Genomic DNA, 21,363 nt, shown 5'->3' on the forward strand with positions numbered 1-21,363 from the left:
GTTGTTTTTTAAGTATTTTATTGAGGTACAAATCGACAGCCATACTCTAAAATTTTTTCAAAAGTAATAGACGTTTTCGTGGCGCCCAACGTGGGGCGCCACGATGTGTGATAATAAAGCAACTACCTAGATCGTTGGGTGCAGCCTATACAGTGGAATCATTAGCAATCTCCAAAGTCAATAAACTGTAATGTTACTCCCAACTTTAGACAAGAAAAGAATTTGGTGACCTTGACTGCAAATAATTCTTGAATTTAAAAAAATCTGGTCTTAAAAGAAGCGCTGATCTATTGATCTTTAACATATTTTTCTGTTTACAGGGCAATGCAAAGAATGCAAAAACTTCAACTCAATGTTCGCTATAGTAAGCGGGCTGGGACACGGTGCCGTTTCCAGATTGAGGCAAAGTTGGGACAAATTACCCGGAAAGTACCAAAGGGTGTTTTCGGAACTGCAACAACTCATGGATCCTTCCAGAAATATGAGCAAGTACCGTCAATTAGTAAGCGCCGAACAGACTCAACCTCCAATTGTAAGTATTTTTACGTTTTTCATTTCTTTAATGTTATTATTATTGTAGTGTTTAACATTAAAGTTGAAATGAAGTTACATCTTTTAATTTAGGCAGTCAAATTAAATAAATGGAATATCCACACTCTACGTGTAATTTTAACGAGGCTTTATAAAAATATCATGTCTATAGCACTGGCCAATGGAGTACGTAACCTAACATAACCTAAATATATTATTACGCGGTAAAATATCTTCATGCTCTTTTTTGAGATCAACTTCCTCTTTGTCTTCCGTATCAAAAAGTTGTGTTTCATGTTTCGCTCCAACCTCTAATTTTTTTCAACCAAGAAGCTTGTTTCTTTCCAACACCAATTTATTTATAAATTTTTTTCCCAAAAATCAGGTACAGTATGTATTCTATATCTATTTCCTCTCAAAATATGACCCAAATAAAATATTTTCCTACATTTAATAAGTTGTTTCCTTTAAAGTTCATTGCACGCCATCCAATTTTGACGTTGACATGTTCGCACAGAGTTGCCATATTATTGGGATAATTGAGAATGTGGGGAATTATGAAATGATGAAAATGTAAGGTTATTATTATTAATAATTCATTTGTATTCCAATGTTTTGAAAACAAATCAACATATTTTCAGACTGAACTTGGCGGATAAATCTTAATATTAAGATCTCAGCTTTTACTCGTATCTTAATTTATAAGTTAAATTTAGAATTGATAATGCTCAACACTTTTTGTTGTGTTTCCTAACATAACCTGGAAGCCATAAAAACAAACAGAAGAAGTATTTCACTTTGACAAGTGACAAAACATTTATAATAACATTACCATTTACAGTCTCTTAAAGCAGCGTGGTATTTATTCATATATTTTATAAATTTAACAATAATATAATAAATTATTATAAACAAGATAGGAATGTATAGTTCAAATAATATAGATGAAAATATATTACACTATGTTAAAATTATTTGCCTAAGTTGAGGTTGTTCGATGTTAATTTGTTCTTGGACGTTTGTACAATGTTTACGGGTTTAGTTTTAATGTTTCGTTGACGAAATTCGTCTTCCCTAACTATTTCTTTAATTTAACTACGAGGTGAAATAAATTTAATGATGTTTTATTATTATTTGTGTTGTTAACTTCATTTCAGTGTTAATGTAAAGTTACTATAGATTTATTTACGTTTAAGCTCATTAGGCATTAAATTGATCGCGTTCTATTAATTATTAAACAAGTTCTTAGAGAGATCTGTGTTGAATACCGCAGTGCCCCCATACCGTATCGGATAATATTTCTATTATGCTTTGACAGAACACTGGAAAATCTCTTGGATCTACGTCATTTTCCTTTCAGAAATGCGCATTTCCCTTACAAGGAGTTATCGATAGGTAAAGTGAGTTACCCAAGAAAGTTGAGAGAATGACAGTGTTAAAGACACCCAAAAAGTGTTGTTTTTTAATTCTGAATATGCTGAGCACCTGAGTGTCTATAACCAATCGCCTTATCTAACGTACTAGCACTACTGCACTACTATTACTGCCACTGTTTGACACCTTTTATCTCAAAGCTTCTAATCTTCTTCCCACTTTCTAATACCACCCATTCACCGAAGAAGTTTTTTCTACCTTTTCTGTCTCTTAGTGTTGATGGGTAGTAGATATTTAGATATATATATATAATAACGGATTGATTACGGCTCTCACCGCTTCTCCGCCCCCAATCTTTTTCTGTCATAGGCAGTTGCCTCCTCTAAGTCTCTTGCCGCCATTGCTTCATCAATATCGTTGCGCCAACTTCTCCGTGGTCGTCCTCTCTTTCTTCTTTCAAGAGGGGTCCATTCCAGTACTCTTCTAGTCCATCTGTACTCTGGCATTCTTTTAACATGTCCGAACCAGATTAATTGTTTTCTTTCTATATCATTGTTGATATTTCGCTCCATTTTCATTTCGTTTCTTATTTGTTCGTTTCTAACTCTCTCCAGTTTCGATCTACCGCAGCTTCGTCTCAGATAATCCATTTCTGTCGTCATAAGTTTGTTTCTATTAGCTTTGGTGACGTCCCATACTTCCGAACCGTAAAGTGTAATACTTTGGACTGACTATACTACCGTAAATGTGTTTTTTGGCTTCTCGTCGAATTGTTGTTTGCCAGAGAAGAGAGTTTAAGGCACGGGTCGCTGCTCTGCCCTTGCTTATTCTTTCCCTGATTTCATCTGCGCTATTTCCCTTCGTGTTGAAAATGACCCCCAAATATTTGCAGGATTGCACGCCTTTGATTTTGTCGTCTTCCAAGACTAGGTCACATATTTCATCTGTTTCCACTGAGAGATATTCACATTTTGTCATGTCATGTTTAGACCTGCCACCTCATATTGTTCTTGCAGTTTTCTTACCATATAGCTAAGATCGTAGCTGTCTTCGGCAATTACTACCTGGTCATCCGCAAAGAAAAGTGTATATAGCGTGTTTTCTTCCACCGTTATTCCCATGTTTCTACATTTTTTTACTTATTTCACTAAGGATCTGTCCAAATAGATTTTAAATAAGGTGGGTGACAGACAGCAGCCTTGTCTTAGTCGCTTTGTTGTTTGAAAAGGAGAGGTGATTTCTTGTCCCATTTTAATTCTTGAAAAGTTTTGTTCGTAGTATTTTTGAGTGGTGTTAATAAGAATTGGGTTTATTTTCAAGTTACCCATTTCTATCCATAGTTGGGAGATCGGTACACTGTCATATGCTTTTTCCAAATCTATTAAAGCTCGATGGGTTTCTCTATTTCTCTGCACTCGTTTTTCCATTGCAATTTTTAATGTGAAAATATTATCCATAGTGGAGCGTCCAGCCCTAAATCCCACCTGTTCTTCGGGTTGTTTGTCTTTAATATCATTTTCTATCAGGTTTCGTAGTACTTTTGAGTATAGTCGGCCTATAGTAGCAATCACTGCGATCCCTCTATAGTTTTTAGGATCCGTCTTTGTTCCTTTCTTGTGTATTGGAGAGATATACGATTGTCTCCATTCTTCTGGAACTTCTTCTCCGTTTAAGCATCTTTCGAATAGTTTTCGGATCATTTCAAACAGTTTTGATGATCTATACCTAATCAACTCTGGATGTATTCCGCCTGGGCCGGGAAATTTTCTTAATTTCATTCCCTTAACTGCTTCTTTCACGTATTCTATTGATATTTCTATTCTTCCTTCTACTTCCACGTGTTCATTTGTCTGTTTAAACCTTTCTCTTCTCTCTGTTAATAAGTTCTCAAAATGCTCTACCCATGTGTTCTTTGGGATTCTATTTATTATGACTTGGTTTTTTGTCGTTATTCTCATCGTTTTTATAGTTCTCCAGGCTTCAGAGCTCTTTGTCCTTCCTATATGGTTGTCTAGGTATTGGCGTTTTTGTTCCCATGCATTATTTTTCTTTTTAACCGCTTCTCGTTTGACTTCTTTATTCAAGTTTTTATATTGTTGTTTTGTTGGTTCGTCTCCCTGTTGTAATAACTTTTGATATAGTTCCTTCTTTCTTTTTATCTTTTCTTCCACTTCTTTATCCCACCAATATGGTTTATCTACTCTCCGTACCTGTGGCCCTAAGGCTTCTAGCGCTGCGTCTTTCATGCAGTTTTTTATATGTTCGTATTCATCCGTGGTTGATCTGTGTGATTCCTGTAGTTTTTGTGTTAGTCTCCAGGAGTAAAGTAACTGTGTACTCTCGTTATCTAGATTGTCTAAGGTGTACGTAGTTCTTTCTATTTTTTTCTCTGTGTTCTTTGTTGATTTCTGTGTGTTTCCTGTCTACTAATGGTGTATATATTTTTCCTATTACCAGGCAGTGGTCCGAGCCGCACTCTGCGATTCTACTCCCCTTTACGTCCTGTACTCTTAACTTAGTTTGTTGTCTTGTTATGAAAGAATCTATTATCGATTTTAGACTTCTTGTGTACTGATACCAGGTGTAGTTATGTATGTTCTTGTGGGCGAAAAAACCATTCAAAAAAGGTATTTAGATAACTACGAATATAATAAAACCTTGAATTAAACTCATAAATGGCTCCCTTAAACCCCCGAACGATAAATAAAATCCAAATTATTAGTAAATAATATATTGGATAATGTATTGCACCTAATGAACTTAAAAAATATTCAAATTAACTTTAAACTCCAGTTTTTTTTGTAAGTACAGATGAAATAAAGTTGTAGAATTGATGTTATCAAACAAAAATGTTTCTATTCCAATTAAAAATACCTCCCATCCCGTTGTGAAATTGGGAACATAGCTTAAAACTTCACGGATCAAACACATATTTTAATCGGTATCAATAGAGTGTTATAACATCATTTTAGCATCCCTGCTTCGTCAGATACTCGGACTGATACAAAAACAAACAAGCGATAGCACGCTTTTGCTGAAAGTTGTAAAATGTTGCACACTTATTATAGCGCAAAGCACAGAAAACGATATTATTAAGTCGTTTTTTTGTGGCCATCAAAGTAGATGGTACCTTTATACGCTAACCACTTGAAGTGGGAAATAAGCAGAAAACATTCGTTGGCCTTCCGTGTTTATCACATTACTTGGCATATTTTTTTGTGTAAGGTTTACACAGTTTATAGTTAATTTGAACCGTTTTACGATATTTTTAATTTTAGATGTAACATAGGTATATAGTAACGAGCTTTGCTGAAATACGTCCAAATTGTACCGTAAATTAAAATTTTTTTAAATTGAAATTAGCGACAGTTACTGCAGCAAAGCTCTAAAGACCATTTCACACGACATGTAACACAATTTTTTCATTATTAATCTGTTTTAGTCGTATCTGGTACTTACGCATACTGTAAGTCTGAATATAATTCTCTTTGCATTGTGTTTTTCAACAATTTCTCGTATGCCTTGTACCATTTCTGACATTATTTTACAACTTAAGTTTCTATAGTATATACATTAATTAAGAAATTAAAAGATTGATAAACTATTGTAATCGTTATCTTTTGCTAGATGTATTATTTGCAAACTAATGCCATAAGTGGTATTCGTTAAGACTATTTCACGAATATATTAAGAATTTAAAAATTTATCAAGTTAAAAAGCAATTGTCACTTATTTTGAAAGTTATAGACGTTTTTGTGTATTTTTTGGTGTTTATCTGTGTTTATCTCCCCTATTATTTAACGTCTATTCGGAACACGTCATGAGCCAGGCCTTAGAGCATATCGAAGAGGGTATTCTCATAAATGGTGAGCGCCTGAATAACATCAGATATGCAGACGACACCATCCTCTTTGCAGACAGTGTAGAAGGTTTACAGACACTAGTAACGCAATTGTGGAGAATCAGTCAAGAATACGGGCTTAATTTTAACATCAAGAAAACAAAGTACATGGTCATCAGTAAGAAGCATATTCCACCTAGTCAATTACTGGTAGATCAGCAACAAATACTCCAAGTGCCCCGTTACTACTATTTAGGAACCACCATAAACGACCAATGGGACCACGCAGTTGAGATAAAACAAAAAATTGAAAAAGCCAGGTCAACATTTGTCAGAATGAGCAAGATATTTAAGAGCCACGACCTACCCTTAAAAACGAAAATCCATTTATTGAGATGCTACGTATTTAAAGTGCTGCTCTATGGGGTTGCATCATGGACACTAACCGAAGCATCCATGGGAAAACTCGAGGCGTTTGAGATGTGGTGTTATAGACGGATACTGAGGATCTCCTGGGTGGACCGAATAACAAACATTGAGGTTCTACGTCGGATGGATAAAACATGTGAAATTATATTCACAGTGAAACAGCGCAAGCTAGAATATCTTGGGCATATAATGCGAAACGATCATAGATATAACCTGCTGCAACTTATATTACAGGGAAAGGTCTACGGAAAGAGAGGACCAGGAAGAAGAAGAATATCTTGGCTCCAGAACTTACGAAAATAGTTTTCCTTGACCACTTCAGGACTATTTTGAGATGCGTTCAATAAAGTTAGAATTGCCATGCTAGTAGCCAACATCCGTAACGGATAGGCACCACAAGAAGAAATGTTGAGGATTTGGTTTCTTTTTGACACAAAAGTATTGTAGACGTTTTGGCGAACTCTCATCCTCCATTTGCATTCCTTTATCTTAGAAATAATTTTTGTCTTCAATGGCTTATGTTACATTGTTTTTATTTTTTTGTGATAGAAAAGTGTAGACACTTAATTCGGTAAACAAAAAAGATTTGAGGTATCTAGGACCCGATTCTGACGTCGAATTTGTGGGCAGTAAATTTTTCTGTTCAATTTGGGTGTTGGGCTTTTTTGATTAGTGACTTGTGCATATTAATTTCTCTTAGATCCTTGCTAGTGTGAATTGTTGTTGGATTGAGGTGCTTATTCTGCGACGATCAGGCACTAAGGCTCTATATTCAAAAGAAATATTTAGTGAAGCCTTGGAAAATCCTTTTAAATGGAGAACGTCTAAACAACATCCGCTATGCAGATGAGACCGATATTTTTGCAGACATTTTAAACAGTTTACAGCAACTAATAAACAAAGTAGTAATTGAAAGATTTAGATTACAAGTAAACATATCAAAAACTAAATTTATGGTCATCAGCAAAAATAAAATTAGAGACGTCAACTGCTTATCAAGAATACATCAGTAGAACGAGTAAAACAGTTTACCTATCTTGGAACAATAGTAAACGAACAATGGGATCACTCACAAGAAGTAATATATATAATTGAGAAGTCGAGGAATGCATTCAACAACATGGCCAAACCCTTTAAAAGTCAGAACCTTAATCTGGAGATAAAAGTAAGGCCCCTACGATGTTATATCTTCCCGATATTGTACTACAGAGTTAAATCCTGGACACTCACTGAAGCGATGGAGAACAAATTTGAAGCCTTAGAGATGTCTGATACAGAAGAATCCTAAGGATATCATAGACGGACAAGATAACCAACGACACTGTACTACGAAGAATGGGGAAAGAAAGTGAAGTGATGTATACGATTAAAAGGAAAAAGTTAGAATATCTCGGACACATAATGAGAAACGGCACTAAATACAGATTACTGAAAATAATCCTTCAAAGCAAAGTATTAGGAAAGCGAGGAATAGATCCCTAATCGTTTTCAAAACGTATTTCTTGCTTTGTGATTGGATGCGGGTAATGATGGGCTTTATGACAGCGATTTGGTGGTTAAGAGCGAAAAGATAGTAGTTCACCTATCTGAAAATTTAGTACTTTCTCCTCCGATCATTTTAGCTCCTCTCATAACCCTGTCTGGTATGTTTTTAATAATACTATCACATTGACGACTCCGTTAGGTGAGAGTATTTGTCAATTGAAGCCCAAGTGTGCCACTGATGATTGAAAGTCGAGTCTTTCTCTACAGAACATTAGACGCAGATCGTCCGAGACCTTTGGAGATGGCCTGTAAATATTATGGTCTGGTTTTTAGTGAGATTGAGTGAAAATCCATCTTAAATACGTACCATCTTTCAACTAAGGTGTTGTTGTTTAAAATCAATTATATTTCTCAGAATTTGGTGCCTACAATTTTGAAACTTTACTATAGGAGTGAGGTATTGTTAGCATAAAATAGTGTTTTGTTTTATTCTGTTCTGTACTACATATTCGATATTTTGAGCTATTAATTTTCAAACTATTTAAGTAATTTCATTATTATGTAGCAGAACTTTACCATTTCTTTCTTATTAATCCACTAACATAATATCCAAAAAAATCTTATTTTCGTTATATCCTTGTTAGTAATCACTCGATCTTGATGAAATTCACCCATTCCCTAGTAAATATCGCAAAAATTTGCTTGTATAGAAATAATGTGTAATAACTGACCAGGATTGAGATACAAGAAGAACTGTTGGTTCAAGACACATTATATGGTAGCTTTTAATTCAATATTCTCTCAAACTATGGTGTATAAGTGACAATTGCAACATAACTGACAATACTTATTAAGATTTTATATTGTACATAATAAAGACTGTATAAAAATAATTAAAACGCAAAATTTGTAATAAATTACAAAGCGCGCGAAAGTGAAATAGTCGCCAGTAGACTATATTCCTATTTTAACCTTTGAACACTTATCTCTTCTCAGATACCTACTGTTTCTGTTATGATATACTTAGTGAACGTTTTGATCCAACCTATTGTGTAAATTTGTGAATGCTATACCACTATACTCATAAAATCCCAGGCCTGACTAATTAAACAACAATTTAGCCTCAAATTACACTTGTTTCTGTAATGGCCTCGTTTGCAGCATTCGTTTGAGATCTAGTGGTCACTAGAGACCAGGTTTGGAGAATATGGTTGATGCAGAAGTACAATTCAGATTCGTTTGGAATCATTACACTTTTTGTGAGAGAGCAATTTTTTCTTTCCGGGTTTAGATTAGTTTTTCACAATTTCTTCGCGTATATGAGCGTTGCTGGACATTCAGCTGATTCCGGAGAGAAGTGGTAGATCCATATTTCATCCGTTGTCACATATCGGCATAGAATTTCCCGTTACAGTCGCTAATAACCCTGTGAATAATCGTTTTTGATCGATATGAACAAAATTGACAACATTTTTGAATACAGCTTCCTAATCGATAAATATTCATGTAAAATAGTAAATACATAGCATTCCCAGATCGTTATTATCTTTGGTACCTCACACAACTTCAATTTGCGATCGCTAAAAACTATTTTTAGAAACTTGTATGTTTTCCGGAAAAACTACCGAATCTGAGACGACTCATATTATTATAAAGTGAGTATTCTACATTTTTTCTGTTTTTTTCGATGAAGCAGAGGTCAGTTACCAGTTATCTAACGATATGTTGGCTTAAGTAACATTTTTCCCATCAGGAAGTAGTTATTAGCAGACCAAAGATTTCCATTGTTTGAAAATTGCAAAAGTTTCGGCACTTAACCCACTGTAACTTGTAAACTAACGGTTCACTTTGGCTCAAATTGCCAGTTCACGTTGATACTTTCTAGATAATATAGATTTGTTAATAGTGGCGCCATCTAAGTCAGGCCCGGGAGTTAGTGAGTGAAGTTATATGTCATAAAGAACTGTAATTGGTAGTTTTACTAAAATAACACAAATTAAGTTGTTAATACATGCACATGTATTTATAAAATACGTTTATAAAAATATCTCAAAGTGTATAAGGAGCTACCAAATATAGTTTCATCATTATCGTTAACATCTTACTAAAAGTTCTCTGTACGTTTCAGATACCTTTCTACCCAGTTGTTAAAAAAGATTTGACATTCATCCATTTGGGCAACGATTCCAAAGTTGAAGGCCTAATAAACTTTGAAAAGCTGCGGATGATCGCCAAGGAAGTCAGGTCGTTGAGCAACATGTGCAGTAGTCCGTACGATTTACTCACGATGCTCAAATTGGGCGGCCAGCCTGCTAGCAATGCCATGGTAGCACTCAATCAACTCACCACTGCCTCCAGTAATTATCACGCACAAGGTATATATATTGATCGCTAATATACAGCTTGGCCACACTTTGTAACAGTACTAGCCAGCTACGAAGAACCAACCAAAATGAAAATCAGCGCTGGTTCTTCTTAGGTAGCACGTGCTATAAAAAGTTATTTCTACTAGCAGTTTAATATTATTTATATCTTAGGTCAAGCAACTGTAAAACGAAGAAAAAAATCAGCGGCAGCTCCGAACCCTAAGAAGATGTTTGAAGAGTCCCAGATGGTACGAAGGGTTAAGGCCTATTTGAACAACCTCCAAGTCGAAACAGACGAAGCCAAACTGCACGAGATGTCGCTGGAGTGCGAGAGTCCCGCGACGGGCGGATCCTCGGGGCCCGGCAGTCAAAGGACCAAGCGGCATTCTTCACCAGCACCTAGTACTACCAGCAGTACGAGCAGTGCCAGCGATGAGAGGAAGCCTACCGCCAAATTCGGTTAGTACTATTTAATAAGTATCAAAACTAGGTATTTTGTTAATAACAATTTGTGTTTTTATCTATAATAATGCTTAAATTTCATTACAAAGGAACTGAAAGGAAGTTTACTATATTATGGGCTCTAAACATATCATTTCTGATGTCAGTTCATCCATTTTGTTATTTATTAATTTTTTATTTACCTATTACTTTCATGTTACTATTGATCTCTTTGACCTTTTACAAATTCTTTATTTTCTTTGGAAATTTCATCAATCTTTTTTTTCTTACTAATGGGTTATTTTCTGTATTTAGTTTTGTAAAATTTTTGTTTGTTCTTATTTTTTTCAAGTTCTATGGAATGGTTAGCGGTTTGCAAATTTCTCCAATGATCTGATTTGAGTTTCTGTAAACTTTCCTCCTTTTTGTGGTATTCTCTTTCACTTTCATGACAGTCATATATTTTATACATGATTTCATAACGATTTTGACAGCTACGTGCAAGAAAAACTAAAAGTTATTAAGCTTTATAGAGTTCCTTAGTGATGAAATTATTTCCTATAACAAATTTTATTATTATTGATGTGTTTTTAGAGGTATATAATTTTAAAATGAATTAAATAGTCAGATAAATTGTCTAGATTGGATGTAGCCCGAGTGGTGATCACTTTTTCATCATCATCATCAGTAGCTCGACAACCCTTTCTGGGTCCTGGCTTGTTCTAGGATTTTCCGCCATTCTGTTCTGTTCCTTGCTTTGTTTTTCCAGTTGGTAATCTTAAGTGTTTTCAGATCTTGTTCCACTTGTTCCATGTATCTAAGTTTGGGTCTTCCCTTTGACCTTCTTCCTACTGGTGTTTGCCTCATAATATGTTTTGGTGTTTCAGTCTCCAACATTCGTTCAACATGGCCCATCCAGCGCAGACGTCCGATCTTTATGGATGTTATGATCTCGGGTTCATTGTATGCTGTGTACAGTTCAAAGTTATATCTTCTGCGCCATATGTCATTTTCCTTTACCCCCTTATATATGTGTCTAAGGATTTTTCGTTCAAATGTGCCTAATAGGTTTTCATCGCTTTTCGATAGTGTCCATGTCTCTGATCCATATACAAGGACCGGTTTTATCAGGGTCTTGTATATTTTGCATTTGGTAAGATCACTTTTTATAGCAAGATTTTTCATTCGCCAAGCATGCAGTTAGACCAACAAAAGGCAGACAAACAGTATAGGCTAGCCATTTTACCTGTCCATAAAAGAATAGTCCAACACTGTTAAATCGAACACGATCTTTGGCAATAATTCACAAAGTTACAAATAATGCAAGGGCTATATGATATGTTGAGCCATCTTTTTGAAACCAACGTTCCTCCATACATTCGAAACATCGAAATTTTCGTCAATTACTTCGATAATAGTAATAGCTAATGTGCTTCTGATAGTATTACTGCGGTAACAACTTCCAGTCAGAGAGTTACAAGCTCATACATGTCATGCGAAGCTCGCTAGAGCAGCATACAGTCTAACCCGATACATTAGATGTTTCACATCAATACGGAAGCTATTGATCATGACTCTTGAGCGATTACTGTGGAATATAACGTTCTATCCACCATCAGACCATAAAGTACACCAAACAGTCAGTTTTTCTGAATGTAACGGCGCCTTAACAATTTATCTTCCACAAAATGTATAGTCACATATTCTATTGTCGTGCACGATGCCGGAATTTATTCATTTGAGCCCTCCTCGATGCTACGCTTTACAGCAGCAATAGCTTCTTCGACATACTCTGTAGGATGTCTCAAAACATAAGTGTTATCATTTAGAGTAAACATGATACAAGAAGGTTTATTCGTTAGTCAACTTAATGGCTCCGATTGAGGATTATGTTAACTATGAAATGATGCATTTCACGAACGGAGCTATGCTTTTCGAAGTAATTCTACACAATTTGCAATCGGTGCTAGGTTAGTCTCAGGTAATTTACAATCTTTACTGCAAAAAAACAGCTGCGAGTTTGATCGAAAAACTGGTAGACATAAAAATGTCTACCAGTAGGAACAGTGTTGCAACTTAAGTTATATACCTTTAAAAAACACAGCAAAAAAAATCTTTTACATTACTATCACCATTCATTCTTACCTATAGCTTTAGACTAATAAATGGGTACACGATAATGCTAATGGTAATGTCTTCGTGTTATATTTCTTATTGAATGCAATAGTTTAAAAAACATACAATTAAAGCTTGTCCAAGAAACATTTATCCTTTAAAATTCTTCTGTTACTGTGTACTATTTGAAACAGACATTAAAAATTAAAATTCAAATAACCCGCCGAAGACTATCTGAATTATCGAACTGCATAGGTAATTCTATGCATACAGTTTGTTGTACATTTGAATATGTATGCTATACACTAGCGCTAGTTTCGCCCGGTACCGTGTAACATTTGAACTACTCTCCGTAGTATTGGATGTGTATTACCTACATTCGTCATGGTTTTATCTTTCAATTCTTCTTATTTTTGGTGCATACGTAATATGTTCCGTGTCATCTGTCAATTCTTATACGTTTTGTTGGTTTCTTGAAACAAACTTGCTTTAAAATGCTTGGGAAATTGTTTAACTTCTCACATTATTTCCTAATATTTATTCTCAGCGTTTTACATACAGTAGATTAACAAAAAATATTTTGAAAACGGATTCATATACATCCTCTAATACTTGTAGTCGATCATTTTAGTTATGATTATTTCTGTAATCTTCCAGACTAATTTTTCGGTAGTTATGTGGTACAAATAATTTGCGAATCAAGAGCGAGTAATGTTTCTTAATATAAGATTATTATATAAAAGTTTCTGGGGTGAGCTCTGATTGTATTTGTTGAGTAACTGCTATACCTAAAACTCGAAAATGTTATGTTCAGGTTCGGCTTCGCCTCAAGCGGTGCGGAAATTATTGGCATTATCGGAACCGAATAAAACAAGGCCGCATCAGCCTCGTCTTCCTTCTCATGGTATCAATCAGCCCAGTCCTGCCGTCAGGCGGGCGCCAAGTGCCACAGGTAAGATAGATCTTTAACGGAAATACTTAACCTCTACTGAAGCTCGAGTATTGAGTGGTTCGGATACGAATTATTGACAATTGTTTAAGTCCTGGTGTTCAGTGAAAGCTACAAATTATCTTTCACAAATAACGATTGTGTTCTTTTATAACTTAGTACTTCTAGTGTCTAGGTTATTTTCTTATTTGTTTATATGATGCTCTTTCTTGACTCCTATAACCATGCAATCTTTCTAACAGAATTGCATCTCCATATTACAATTTGCAACTTAAAATCATAGCTGTTTTTTGGGTATACTAATGAGTCATACATGTTAACTACTATAAGTGATGTACTAGTGATCGTCTAACTGATTAATTTGACCATGAATTTAATACCATATTAGTACATATTGTATTAGTTCTATACTACATAGAAATTCCTTTTGGTACTACTAGAATCAGGAACTTTCAATTAGGATCATGCAGAAAGTGAAGCAACATATGGAACATTTGCCAGCGCTTTTTCTGGGAACTGCGATATTTCAATATTATAATAGTTTGTTTAATTCTCTTCCAGTAAAATTTCAGTTACTGATGTAGAAATATCGCTGATGCGTAATTAATTTCTAAAATGTGTACTATTTATGGGTGGATGATGACTAGGGTTGTTTCACACCAACAATATTCAAAATATACTTAGAGAAAGCCTTGACTACATGGAAAAGAAAATGCGAAGGCATGGGAGTACCGGTTCGAAACGAATACCTATATACATTAAGCTTTGCAGACGATCAAGAAGTGATTGCATAAGACCAAGAAGACCTCAGTTACATGATGAAGAAACTACAAGAAGAGTATACCAAGGCTGGCCTAGATATTAACCTCGCGAAAACAGAGTACCTATCTACAAGTGAAGAAGACATAGATCTACAGATTGACGACAACAGACGAAGAAATTAAGCAAAGATTAGGACAAACAAGAACAGCAAATCGACAACTTAATTCAGTGAGGTGGGATAGACACCTAAATATGAAGACAAAAACACAAATTTATAAAACATTAGTGCGAAGTATTATGACATATGGGGCTGAAAATTGGATTATAAACAAGAAAAACAGCAGTAACATAGTAGCAACAGAGATGGAATGCCTGCGAAGAAGCTGCAGAGTAACAAGAATGGATAGGAGAAGTAATGACGAAATAAAGCAAAGAACATCAATATAAGTAGTATGGATATGTAAGAAGAACTAGCGACAGCAGATGGATAAAGAGAATAACTGAATGGAGCCCGATAGGAAGGAGGAAAAGAGGACAACCCCGAAGATCCTGGAGGAATGAAATAGACAACCCCATGAGTAAGAGAGGTCTAAACGATGGAGAATGGGACAAAAGAGTGAGATGGAGACGGTTGAGCGAGGGAAGGCAGTGAATACTGTAGATTCCCTGAATATATATGATGACTAGGTACGACGACATACACTACGAAAAAGGATTATTAACTTTGGAACTTGGAACGTGCAAGGTTTTAACACTAAAAAATAAACGAAATAATGTATGAAATAAGTAGACCAAAATTGGACATCACAGTAATCACCGAAACAAAAAGAAAGGGTCAAGTATCAGAAAACATGTTGATATTTATCCAGACTCTATACTAATATGAAAGAAACCAAGGAGATGCATAAGTACTTAGGAGGCCATAAACGAGAGACTGATCAAAAGGAATCTTACTATGAGAGGTCTATTATTAGTATAAATGTACAATCTTGAAAGTATATGCAGAAAATGATGATGCACCAGTAATCGTTAAAAATGATTTTGAGAAATTACATTGAGAGAGTACAAAAGTCAAAATACCATAACGCAGTCATAGATAATTTCGGGGAGGTCTATGTAAATGATAATGGTACCAGACTAAGATCGAATGTAAGAGTATTTAGAGGAGTTATCTGTGACAGTGATCATCAGATATTAAAAGCGAAGATAACATTTGGAGTAGACAAACCAAGAGAAGAAAAAAAAGGAAATGAAAGGGAGACACTGATCATAACAAAAAACATTACTCTCATATAAAAATGTATACAGAAGGCATCCGATATCAATTTTAGAATCAAAGAAAACTTCCATATTGGTTTGACGAAGAGATAGAACAAGAGAGAGAGGAAGAGCACGATATCAAATATTGACCATGGAACTAAACAGTGCCCCAAGAAGAAGAGATCAAACAACTTGAAATGCATCCTGTGCGAAGGCAACCACCCTGCCAATTACAAAGGTTGCCCCGTCCACAAGGATCTACTGAAGAACAAATACCTCCCATTCCGAGAAAATGCGAATGTTACTCTACCGATAAGACAACCCCATCAATCGAATCTTGAATCGAATCAAGTATACAACAGGAAACCCTTAATAGCCTGCCATATCAAGAAAGCCCACAGACATTATATCTAACAAAAAACTTTTCAGAACTAAAAACCGTGATAAAAACTTTAAGCTGGTTAAATGATTAAGTTTTTGAACTTTTGAACTTTTTTTTATGTTTATCTTGCACTTTTCCAAGAGTCTTCATATTTTTCTGCTGCAACATTTGTATAATTATTAATTCGTAAAGATTTCTTGGTACAATTAGTATTCGACATTTGAACAAGTTTTTTGATGCTTTTTTATATTAAGTATTTTATGCTTCGATGATAACACAGGTGAAGAAAATATCGTTCATTTAGCGTATTTAGATCACTCAATAACATATTTAAAATCATCAAACGCAAAAACTCTCTTTTAGATTTTTGTTTCATAGCCAAATAACTTCTCTTCTGTAGTCTGTCCACGTGCGAAATTTAATATTTCAGAAATTTCTCTGTATTTGACTTCTTTTGACTCTATTTTTGTCTGTTCTTTATGCATTTGTTTAATATCATATTTAATACTGTTTCATTTGTAGGAAGTTATTCCAGTTACGGGTCCCACAGTTCGAGTAGTTCAGGAGCGGGCGGAAGAGCCATGCACGAGAGATCTCATTCAGACACGCCCACACCTCTTCCCTCCGTAGCTTTGTCTGCAGAAAGCAGTAGTGTTACTTCCCTCAGCAACTTGCCTTTGAGAAAGACTGTCACTTCTGGTAAGAACCTTTCACATTTGGTTTTTCGGTGTATTTTTTACTATATCTCAAAGATAATCTTAAGATCGTGAACTTAGTTTACTAAGTAATTAATAGTAAATAAACCTACTTTACTAAATAATTAATAGTCAATAAATTCAGTTTACTAAGTAAATAATAGGTTTACTAAGTAATTAATAGTAAATAAATTCAGTTTACTTGTAAATAATAATAAATATAATTAGTTTACTAAGTCTCATGACTGTATTTATTTGTAAATTAAATTTCTTAAGATTTTCGATAAGATGTTGAGCCAATAGAAACTTATCGTTTCTCATTCCATATTTTTTATACGACTCTTATAGAACCCACATTTGGCACTATTTTTTCTAAATTTCTTTTGTAATAATATCATCTTTTTAAACTTCCGTTAATTGTTCTATAACAGATCCAATCAACTTCTTTATGTAATGATTAAAAACCCAAAAAGAAAAATACGTAGCGAACGACTAGTGAAAATAAAATTGTTATTATTTCAACATTCTAAATTTACTAAATAAACAGTTGGATTGCGTTGACAATAGTCACAACTTTTAATCTATTACTTTAGAGTACTTAGTAGATGTGTGTGCATCTTGTTAAAATTGATTCATATATCATAGGGCCTTTGATGGTAACAATAATTTATATGAAACATTTCTACCACTTGTTTTGATAATCCAACAATTTTCTTGTACGAATATTTACGTGAATAAATACATGTACAACTAGTAACTATGGTAGCTGACTTTACAACGAAAGGCCTAAACTCTCATGTATCAACTGTTACAATGGAAAGAGCCGTGTGATAGTTCGTGTAGTGGCAGTTAGAAACCTTTCCATTTCTGGTCTCATTGTCTTCCTTGTTAAGTTTTCACCACTTACCGAACATAATGTTATTGGGAACAGAAGATTGTCATAACGTCCTATAATCAAGTAATCATCAAAGCGCTGAAACCGTGTCTGAAACGAATCCTCCAAGCTGAGGGATTGCATTATGGAAACTGCTCTACCACGTACAACACCCTGCCAGGTCCGCAAGTCTTCTACAGCATTTCAACATCGAAAAAATTATAATACTCATGTTTGTCCGACTAAAGATCTGGCCTACTAGCAAGGATCGATCCCACCGTAAACGGAAATAGGACTCCTGCGACAGTGGTAGCGAACTAGGATTGCCTAGTGAAGTCACATTGTTTTGAGCCTTTCGACTCTTGTAACTCTAAGATACATCGTTGCCACGTTTGTCTTTTCATAAATCATAATTATTGTCAACTGAAATTACAATTTGTACCACCTCAGTCTGTTACTAATTTTTAAATTATCGCGTAAATTATTGGTGTCCAATGTCATCTCACTTGTTGATATCTTGAAAGTAGGAAATTTTGTATATGGCTTTTAAAATCAATTTATTTCTTTCCCGGCTTATGAATATCTTACCAAAAGTTAAATATATATATAATTTATCAATGGTTTTCTAAACCTCATTGGAGGGATGCCGGTTTTCAACATCCCTTTAGGGAGAGTCTTGTATGCTAACAGTGTCTCTTTCAGCGGTTTGTACTTGCTGTAAGTCCAATTGTTCCGCTAGCCTTCGAATGCTCAGTAATAGAAACTTAAATGGACTTTTAAATGTGATTTAGTCTGGCCTGTTGAATAGATTGATATCTAGAGTGAAATAAAACAATAACTTGTTTAGCTAGAACTGTAATTGAAAAAGGACAAGAAATAGAAACTTATAAACTGTGAGTGAATAACTAATCGTAAGGAACCTAATTAGAAAATTACAGTTTACGAACGAAAACACCATAACACTTCGCATTACGGGTTCCCGATATATTGCGTAACTTGCGATTGCGAACGTGGAGAAAAACTCTCCGAAACTTGAAAAATAGGTCTAAGCCCTACAACGATCGCTAATTCACTGGCTTCCCCTAGCCACTCCGAAATACTTGTCTATGCATTTTGAAGGATCTACCGGTTTAAGGTCAATATGGGTGGAGATTAACATTCTAAGAAATAAGTCAATGCATGCAAGGAATTTATTTAGGTAACCGATGCAGCGGAAATATTTTTATTTTGTTTTGAAATAGAATTATTTGGTTGGAGATTATTGTTCTCCAACACTCATATCATTGATGAAAGTACCGTTCCAAGTCCGTGGTTCCAGGTTGAACTTTTTTACATTACTAGCTGACCCGGTAACTCAAACTAAACTTATTATTTATGAAAAAAGTTGAATCAATCTAATGCTTTCTGATAAACAATATTTTTATTTTTTTTGCATTGTCCTTTCCAACGCGCGAATGATTGTAAATGCGCGAAATATGGAAATTCTACATTAATTCCGCAAACTTTTAGCGTTTGGCTTTACGATTTGTTTATTGTCATTGCAAAAGCCAAAAGCACGGGAAATTGTAAACGTTTAAAATCAAATGGTACGTTGGTTGGAATCATCGGTATACGCTAAATCAAGACATTCTCCTTTGTATATTTCCTTGATGATCGTTGCCTCAATGAGATTATTCACTAGCCTATTCACAGTCATTCCCGTTCCATAGCACAGTCGAGGTTGATTGATACGATACGCAGTACAATGACAACTGATCCTACTTTTAATTGTAAATTATTAGGTGGGAGTCCATTTTACATCATTCTTATTTATAATTGTGTCAACTGATTTGAACGAAAACTACTTTCCTCGAATAAAATTCAGAAGGGTCGCATTCAGATCATCGACATCTGTATTTTTTGCCGCCAATATTGCTCGTGAAATTATGTTTTTTGAACTGGTAAGCTATTTCCTAATAAAAACGCTGAATGAGCTCGACACAGCAAATTAATAATAAATTTACTTGAGAATTACATTGAGAAGGTAAAACTGTGTAGAGTTTTCGGAGTAAGAGTAGGCTTATTGTGTAAGAAGGACACGAGACCGGCTTTATTTTAACCACTACTCCGTGCTGTTTACTGGGTGAGAAGTGACACTGGTGGACGCCTTGCGGGGATAACTGATCTAGTGATAATTGATCGACCAGGGTTAAAATGAATAAAAAACTAATAGGGCTATTAAAAAATAGGGGTTTGTGATAGAAGGGTAAAAATGTAGGGTAAATGGAGTGTATTTAATGCCACATCATAACAAAATATATAGTTTTGTTGAAAAACAAAAAAAATGGTTTAAGGTGGATCAGCCTTATCACTTAGGTATATGAAAAATATTGTAACCTCGGAAACCTTTTTTGGATGGTGCTAGAAAGGTCACCAATGGAAACACTGCTGACGGCAGCCAGATGCTAAATCGGTAGTTAACCTTAACTACAAGTGAAGAAATAGTTGACGCAGATTCGTCCAGGATTCGGTAATAATATTACAATATTATTCGCCAAGATAATTGAAGGTAATATGATTACGATAACTTACAATAAATCTCGATGACTGCTGCACTATTTCACCGATTCTACTATACTTTACGAGTATCAAGCACTGAAGTTAATTAAAATAAAGGTACTTTATAACAATAGTTAATCTAATATGGTATTAGATTAAGATATTTCAAATATTTAAGTGTATACCCACTTAAAGAAAAAATTCTCAGAGAACGGTAAGATAAGCAAGCGGCTTTACTCGAAGACTGCCCTACCAGAAGTGATTTTCTTCCTCTCAAAATTTACCAATCTTCCCAAAAAAAGGTGGGATAACCCCCACTTAAAAAATGACAGGCCAGGCTGTTTCCATTTCTAGGAAAATACCCGAACATAGAAAAGTTATAGGTAAATAACCAGACTCTTCTAGTTGGAAACGTGAGAAAAGATAAAACCTTTTCAATTAGGTTCTTTCAGAAAGATACTTTAAAAAGCTTCTATGACTTTGTTTGCCCAAGTTATCAAAAAGGACCCGTCTAAATAGTCGGTATGTTCCAATAAAATTTAACAAGGGTGACAGAGCCCACCCGCATCTCGATTTGCGGATACGGCCATGGGCATATCAGCAACAGGGGTAAAGGGATTAAAAATTATTCACTATTTTAATTATAAAAAAAAAATGTTAAAATATATTACGATCTATTCTCAGACCTACCGAATATACATATAAAATTTCATAAAAATTCGTCAAGCCGTTTCGGAGGAGTATGGCAACTAACTCTGACATTAACGTTTTCGTCAAGATATGAAGTAGCTAGATTCAATGTGTTTTCTTTTTCATTTCTGTACCGAAACCCTCCACCCCCAAGTAACGTTGTGAACCAAATATTATATATATATATATATATATATATATATATATATATATATATATATATATATATATATATATATATATATATATATATATATATATATATATATATATATATACTTTATTGTGCCGAGTTGAGTTGGATCTGTCAAGAACATTAATATCAAATACATCCTATCGTGCACGCCTTATGCGCATCTTGTAATTGTTTGCACTGGTGTTGCCAAATATTGAAATAGAGTTACATGTTTTTCTTTTTATTAATCTATATATGTTAGTGCTTTAAGTGAAAACGAAGTTGGTTATTAAAATATTGTTTCACTTGAACATATTATGTCATTTCTTGTAGATAAGAGAGCTAATAGTAGTATTAAGGACAATACAAGTAAGTGATACATACAGTAGAACGTTATTCGAGGACCGAAATATCGAGTCGATCAAACAGTCATGTTCAGCACTTTTAAAAACCGCT

The 21,363-nt window shown here is 34.7% G+C and overlaps 1 protein-coding gene across 12 annotated transcripts in view; it reads left to right on the forward strand.

Moving 5' to 3' along the window:
* Nucleotides 1-21,363, forward strand: part of PDZ-GEF (PDZ domain-containing guanine nucleotide exchange factor) — a 726,227-nt gene that overhangs the window by 673,217 nt on the left and 31,647 nt on the right. For 11 of the 12 annotated variants that reach the window (XM_072545155.1, XM_072545152.1, XM_072545150.1 and 8 more), the window contains 5 exons: nt 321-532; nt 9,789-10,035; nt 10,198-10,485; nt 13,397-13,534; nt 16,458-16,634. In XM_072545155.1, coding sequence (XP_072401256.1) covers nt 321-532; nt 9,789-10,035; nt 10,198-10,485; nt 13,397-13,534; nt 16,458-16,634 — 1,062 coding nt within the window. The remainder of the gene's footprint in view (nt 1-320; nt 533-9,788; nt 10,036-10,197; nt 10,486-13,396; nt 13,535-16,457; nt 16,635-21,363) is intronic. The other variant, XM_072545154.1, reaches the window with a different exon arrangement.

This window comes from Diabrotica undecimpunctata, chromosome 9 (assembly GCF_040954645.1).
Source record: "Diabrotica undecimpunctata isolate CICGRU chromosome 9, icDiaUnde3, whole genome shotgun sequence".
NCBI lineage: Eukaryota > Metazoa > Arthropoda > Insecta > Coleoptera > Chrysomelidae > Diabrotica > Diabrotica undecimpunctata.